Consider the following 7,526-nt stretch of genomic DNA (forward strand, 5'->3'; position numbering starts at 1 on the left):
TAGCCAAAATACAAATACAAATATAAATGTTGATAAAGATAACATGTGAATACTACTCGATGTAAATATATATAAATAGACTAAATAAAGCTGACTAACACTAATCCATAAAATAGACGTAGATAAGAATAAATATTATATGTGAGTAATTCTCAAAGTGATGTAAATATATATAGTAAATTAATCTCACTAGCCCAACCTATAAATGTCAAATAAATAAATACAATATATCCCCCCCATCAGAATAAATATGAATGTGGAGACGTTCTTGCTTGGGAAATATAAATGAACATCTTCTCTAAATAAACTGTATTTGAATTTTAATAATATCGTTAGATTTCTATTGGCTGTTGCTTGGGCTACATATAGAAAACATGATTCATCAATAACATTATATTCTGGTTCAATCACATTGTCGTTGTCTACATTTATTTGTGTTGCTTCAACTTGCAGATTCAGTTTCATTAAAGTCTCATATAAGAGTTAACCGACATGTAAATAAATTTATATTTTTTCCTACAGCACAATTAGAATAAAGCCTTTTGAGACTTTAGTATTCATGTGTTTGTGTTTAATCATTATTTAATGAGATAACTAGAAATACAAGTTAAAAACTAAAATAACAAGTTTTCTCTCCACTTCAGCTGATTCACCTTCTACTTCCTCAGGTCTTAAAACTGCATTAGTTGCCATTAAGCAGAAGGCCAATTAACTTATAGCCTCTTCTGCCAAGTCATTACACTTTTATATGGTTTGTGTGCAATTCCTGGTCGTAAACTTTAATAGCATTGGTGTGGCCTTATGTGTGAGAATGAAACAAGCCTTTAATATTAATGATTTAAAATCTGGGAGTGGGCACAATGTTTGTTCCTGATCTAAAAGGACTCAATAACATTAGGACTGTTGAGAAACAGCCAACAGTTGGTGTTAAGGTGTGGATGATGTTTGCAGCACTAATAATTAGTTGGGACGTCCGGAGCTGCTGTGCGTAATTCCTTGTTTATGGCGAGGGATCTGCAATCTGTGTTGAGTGTGAAGAGCTGGCACCGAGGTAGATACTGGAAATACAATCGCCTAATCTTCTAATGTACCTCCGCGCTTTGATGCAGTTGAAGGTGTTTTCAGGCGGGACAAGGGTTGGACATTACCTCACTCTGAATGCTTTCTGGGGGGAGAAACGAGCGAGTAATTAGCTGATTAGAGGCCCGTCAGTGCAGCTCCACCTCCAGCCAATCCCTGCGCACGGCGGCCTTCAGGGGTGGAGGAGGACGGCTGATGGAGCGACACACACACACACACACACATACACACACACACACCTTTGGAGTTTGTTAAATTGGTATTAAACAGAAGGACCCAGTGTTTGCTGAGGGACACGTTTAGAAACAATTCAAGGAGCTGGATGGAGGGACGCGCGTAAAACCCTATTTAGAGTCTATCAGTCCAGAATAAGTCTTTTCCTCATAAGACATTTGTCCGGGCGAGTTGACGATGCCTATTTATTCAACATAATAGGATATAGCCTGAGCTGCTCCTCGGGTCTGAACTTAAACGAAAGGAGAACATATGAGTTTGTGACTGGACTTGGACCCGCTGTTTGCGAGCAGACGCGCGGCACAGGTGCGCACCAGTCGAGCACAGCACAGAAAACTCCGCAGCCTTCCCGAGTCATGGAGAAATCTAAAAACTTCCGGATCGACGCCCTGCTCGCCGATGAGACAAACCGGGGGAGCAGTCGCGACCTGTCCCCGGGTCTGAGCAGCGACAGCCCCGCCGGCAGCCCGCTCTCCTGCCGCCGAGGCGACACCCCGTCCCCGCGGGCATCGCACCTTCAGACCGGAATAATCCCTAAACCGGGCATCCTCAACCTCCCGCACCCAGGACTTGCCTCACTGCCCCACGGGGCGATTCCCGGCATGTACCCAGCACCCATGTACCCGTTATCGGCGCTGGGTGGCCAGCACCCCGCGTTCGCTTACACCGGCTTCACACATCTGACCCACAGCTACCCGGAGCACCTGAAGGCGGCGGCCATGGCGGGGTCCCTGCCCCTGGAGCACTGGATCCGCGCCGGGATCATGATGCCACGACTTCCCGATTACAGCAGTGAGTATAATATCAGAGCGGATTATTCTTTAGAACCCTGAATTAAAAGAAGAAGAAAAACCCCAGAGATAAATAAATAAACAGGTGTAAAAGAGAAATCTATTTATTATTTTATTCTTAGAAAACCAACTGACCCAAATCTGTGTGAACTGTTATCAGTCTTTACAGGAGTCAAAGGTTTTAATCAGATCTGATTTCCCGAACGAGGAGCTGGTGTAAACTCACTGGACAAAAGTTAATTTTAGACGAAACGCGATTTATGTTCTGTATCCATCATCATCCTCATTATAATTTATTTGCCTTGTGTTATTGTTTATTTGTTATTTATAGTAATATTGTTGCAGAAATGATAATAAAACAGGTCTATGGGATACTTCTAACAGATTATTATGATTATTTATTTGTTTATTTACCTCGTATTACTGTTGTTTATGGTAATAATGTGGCAATAATAATTATAAAATAGGCCTAACAGATTATTATTCATATAAACAACAATAATAATAATATAATAATACTATTGTTGTTTACAGTGACAATGTTGCAGTCATTAATATAATACAAATTTAAATAAAACAGGCCTAACAGATACATCTAACAGGTTATTATTATTAACCATAATATTAATAGTAATAATTATAATATTGTTTACAATGACAACGTTGCAATCATTAGGATAATCAAATTGGCTCAACAGATATCCCTATAATCATTTCAATTGCTTTTGAATATTTATATTATTTCTATCCTTGTATTCATTCTCAGATTAGTCACATCTGTCAACTTCTATATGATTCACTATGTAAATAACAACACATGTAAACAATTCCGCTGCAGAGAGTTTCTGCATCATTGAGCAGGATTTCATATCATTTTGAGATGTCGCCTTTTAGGACACTTTTCGAATTCCTTGATTTAATCTAAAAACGCACGATGTCGTAAATGAATTTCACTGCCGGAATCATCATAATTTACAACCCACTTTTCTGAAAGCTTTTTACAACACGTTCTTTTCGGTCTGTATTCAGCCTGTTTGAAAACAGGTCGTTCCGCACAGTGCAGTGTTGCCGGTTTACGTCGCATCTCTGTCATATACTTTCATTTTGGCTCATTCATTTCTCTATAAACGCCAACAAGATGAGAATTGTCTTTGTGCGATGAAGAAACTATAAACAAACACCTAAAACGTTCTGTAGTTCATCAATAAAATCCCCAAAGCCTCCATTGAATTTTCATTAAGTTAATGGCATGCCTGTGTTTTTATGGCCCCTGCGCCCGCTCCTGCCGTGTGGCCCCCCCTCCAAACAATAAAGTGGAGTAAAGCCGTTATGGTTAATGATGGAGGAGACTGCGGGCATATGTGCGCCTGTTCCCAGATACAAAATTATATTGAACCCTGCGTGTCCTTGGCGTTTGATAAATAAGACTCGTGTACAGTGGAAGTGTCTGATCAAATACTCTAAGACTCATTTAAGACTTGAATCTTAACCTAAATATCTAGAAAATACTTCTAGAAAAACACCAGGCACTATGAATATTAAAAGCTAAAAAAATCAAAGGAACTCTTGAGGCTCTGTGGGCAAATATCAAACTAGAACCAGTTGAACACATATATCCATGAAGGTGGACATTAAATTAAATCAAGCCGCACCACTGTACACACATCAGAAATATTCCCTGAGAAATCCATGAAAATGTCAAAACAATTTTTATTATTAAATCAAATTATTTTGGAAAAATAACCAAGATCTAAGGTGGTTCTGCACCAAAATGTAATGGGCTCTTTCCTGACCCACATCCTTCAAGATCACTTAAGCCATTTTGTGTCTAATCCTGCCCACACACAAAACAGCCATCAGACAGGGGTGAAGGTGACATGAAATAATATAATAATAATACATTTATTTGTATAGCACTTATGTAAACCAGGTTACAAAGTACTTGACAAAATCCATGGGTGAAAATGAATGAACTAGAGTAAAAGGTTTTCTTTCAATAAAATGTTAAGCCCCAAATCATAACATATTAAGGTCGAGGTCTTATAGAGAAACCCAGCAGTTCCCACGATGAGCAAAAACTAATGTTTCCCTCTCCTCCTCCAGCGGGCCCTCAGTCCGGTCTGCTGGGGAAGTGCCGGAGGCCCCGCACCGCCTTCACCAGTCAGCAGCTCCTGGAGCTGGAGAACCAGTTCAAACTCAACAAGTACCTGTCCAGACCCAAACGCTTTGAAGTGGCCACCTCCCTCATGCTGACCGAGACACAGGTGAGACAGAGCTGTGCACCTCACGAGACAACATGTTAGTTTCAGGGTTAGAATAAAAAGACAAGGTCAGACACAGAAACACAAGATAGAGTAAGAACATATTACTTCAAAATAAAGTGCTCAATGCAGCTACAGGCCAAACACAGCATCTGACCAGACAGCTTGAATTCAATGGACTTACCTGATAATGTTGTTTTTTTATCCGGAGTTAAATCCCAAACAACACAAGACCAACAACACAAAGTACGTCTCAAATCCATTAATCCATTCATAGTACAGTTTAATATGCAAAATTAAAATATAGCTTCATTCTAGGAATCTTGCTGCAAACTGATTTACTGCTTAACTACAGTTCACTGATATTTGCTAAAATATCATCATACAGATATTTTTTTGAAAAGAAGGACGTGCACTATGTAGAACAGAGTCAAGACTTAATGTTCTCAGTTTGTTGTTTGATTAACTTCAACCAATTGTTAGATGGTGAGTTTATCTCCCACAGAACTGAATGAAGACTTCAGCTGATTTTTATTTTCTTGCATTATTAAGGGATTTGTGTTTTTTGTGGTTTCATTGATTATTCACACACTGTTCTGGGATAACTGTTAATTATAATAAAGGCATATTTGATAATAAATTGGGAAGATACCTTTGTAACCAAATATCCCAAGTAGATGCGGTAAGCACTACTACTAAAAAAAGGAAGAAGGTGAAAGGACACAAACAATGACTTCTCATGAAATATATTGATTTGTTTTGTGTTAAAGGTTTTCCACTTTTACTTGTATCAAATTTGCCTCAAGGAAACACATTCACTCTTTAGTTACAATAGGAAAATTGAAATGTATATTAAAATCTATTCATTTCCTAAACGTCTGTTGAACTCGATCTCTTTGCCCGGTCATCTCTTGGCAGGTCAAGATCTGGTTCCAGAATCGCAGGATGAAGTGGAAGCGCAGCAGGAAGGCGAAGGAGCAGGCCAGCGCCTCGGCCCAGTCTGACACCGAGCGACTACGCAGTGGAGGAAAAACAGCCAAAGACAAAACCGACGAGAGCAGGCGAGCTGTGACTCCTGATGACGGGGGGATAGACCTTGACATGGAGGATGGTGAGGAGGAGGAAGAGGATGAGGACGAGGAAGAGGAGGAAGAGGAGGTGGAAGGCAAGAACGGTTTTCCTGTAGCTATGGGCAATGGCATTGGGATGCCACGATCCACAGACTTCGGCTACAATCCCCACAGTCCCTTCTCTGATGAGGAGCTGGAGGGGGTGCAGGGAGGAGGAGGAGGAGGTGACAGAAAGATTGGAGCAGGACTGTGAAACCAGAAAACACTGGTTTGGTCTCCTGAGCGTTACAGACTGGGATTCTAGAGGAGACACATTTCCAGGCCTGAAGACGTTGGTCTCGTCTGCTCTGTTGAACGTTGACGTGTTTCCAATCCGGACGTTTGCTGGAACCACTGTTGTTGTTCACACGGCTGCCAGACACACACAGGACTCTGATACAAGTACACTGTGTTAACTGTGAATAAAAACACCTCTAAATCCTGTACATTTCATAGCATGCTGAAAAAAAAAGAACGTGCTTATTATCCTCCCTACATTTGAGCTGTTTTCTTGAGTGTCTGCCACACACCTTCTGGTCACCTTGTCTTTTCTCCGCCCAGTGAACACACAATGGCCGTGCAAGTGGAAGATGTGAAGTGCAACAAGTGAACTGTTCAAACCAGGTGTTGTGCCTGAGGAGACGATGTGAGCTTAGACACAGCCGCTGCTCCAGATGTTTTTAAACAATTTGCAGAACTTCCCATGTGCTATATTTACTTATGTGCATTTTATGTGAATATTGATGTTTTTCTTCTTGATGACGTTTATGAACTTGTTCTCGTCACTTACATGTAAATGAATTTAATTTATTTGAGGTGAATCCTATATGTGTATTTATCGGAAACTTGTTTGTGGTGTAGCTGTGAAGTAAAGAAAAAAAAGATGACGGCAGAATAAAAATAAAGAAGCTGAGAAACGAGTACATTTATGATCAGTGTCCCTGATTAGAATGACCCAATCAATGTGAATTGTTAATGTGGTGCTGACAAAATATAATATAATGGCAGCAGCATGGAAAGAGACTATAGTGATGTAGAATCATTCCCAACTTTTCCAAAAGTCAAATGAAAATTTGTCACAATTATAATATGTTATAAGTTAAATTAGTTTGTCATGCTCTTATTAATAATTCTCTAATGTTAGAAGAAAAAACACAAACACATTCTAACACTTTCCATCATCATATTCAATTATTGCATTATATTATTTGCTAATGAACACACACACAATGTACAACTGAGAATGACGATCATCTAATTTCATGGCAACTATCAAAAAACTATGTGTTCAAATTGCACACAGAAAAACACAAATGCTGAAAAGTCAGAGATCACCAAAGTCATTGGGATTCATCCTCTGGGGACCATGATCATCTGAACAAAATCTCATGGAGACTCATCCAATTTGTGTTTGGATATTTCAGTCGGATCATTGTCATTAGAGTCAAATGAATACAACCGGGTTGTGATCGTAGACTATAATCAAAGATGGACGATAAGTCCACGTCCTCCCACAACCAGAAATGAAGCCAAAATGTACCAAACACGAACACTACCATCCTGTGCATTTGGAGCCAGAGTCTGCAAAATAGCCATCAAGGGATTGGGCCACAGTATCGAGGTCCCGCCTATGCAAGAGGACCAATTGTGAGTAGGTTTCATCTGGGGGCAGCTATAGAAGGGAACACCCTGAACAGGTCAGCAGCGAATCACAGGGCCAGCATACAGAGACAAATACAGAAAGACCACAGTCAATTGGGAATCAAACCGGGAACATTCTTGCTTTCATTCAAGTCAGTTTTTATAGCATCAAATAACTAACATCAGTTTGATAAAAACTACATATAATCACAGAGACATTTATTTTAGGAATACTTTTTAATTACTTCTTCATCTAATCCACTAACATGGATGAGGCTGCATATATGACCTTTACTGTTGGCCATGAAGACGCCTTGGCTTCACTTTGCATCTTCACTTTGCATCTTTATACACAGTCGATGTTTTCCTTCATAAGGGGTTAAACAGTTGATGTAACTGCTCAAAGGAAC

At 39.9% G+C, this 7,526-nt stretch overlaps 1 protein-coding gene across 1 annotated transcript; it reads left to right on the forward strand.

The window, feature by feature from the left end:
- Positions 1-1,383: 1,383 nt before the first annotated feature.
- mnx2b (motor neuron and pancreas homeobox 2b) lies at positions 1,384-6,393 on the forward strand. Its single transcript, XM_062393173.1, has 3 exons — positions 1,384-2,106; positions 4,209-4,369; positions 5,285-6,393. Exons 1-3 carry the CDS (start codon positions 1,671-1,673, stop codon positions 5,687-5,689), a joined length of 1,002 nt encoding a protein of 333 aa, XP_062249157.1. The 5' UTR covers positions 1,384-1,670; the 3' UTR covers positions 5,690-6,393.
- The last annotated feature ends 1,133 nt before the right edge of the window (positions 6,394-7,526 follow it).

The sequence above is a fragment of the Platichthys flesus genome, chromosome 1, assembly GCF_949316205.1.
Source record: "Platichthys flesus chromosome 1, fPlaFle2.1, whole genome shotgun sequence".
In the NCBI taxonomy this organism is placed as follows: Eukaryota; Metazoa; Chordata; class Actinopteri; order Pleuronectiformes; family Pleuronectidae; genus Platichthys; species Platichthys flesus.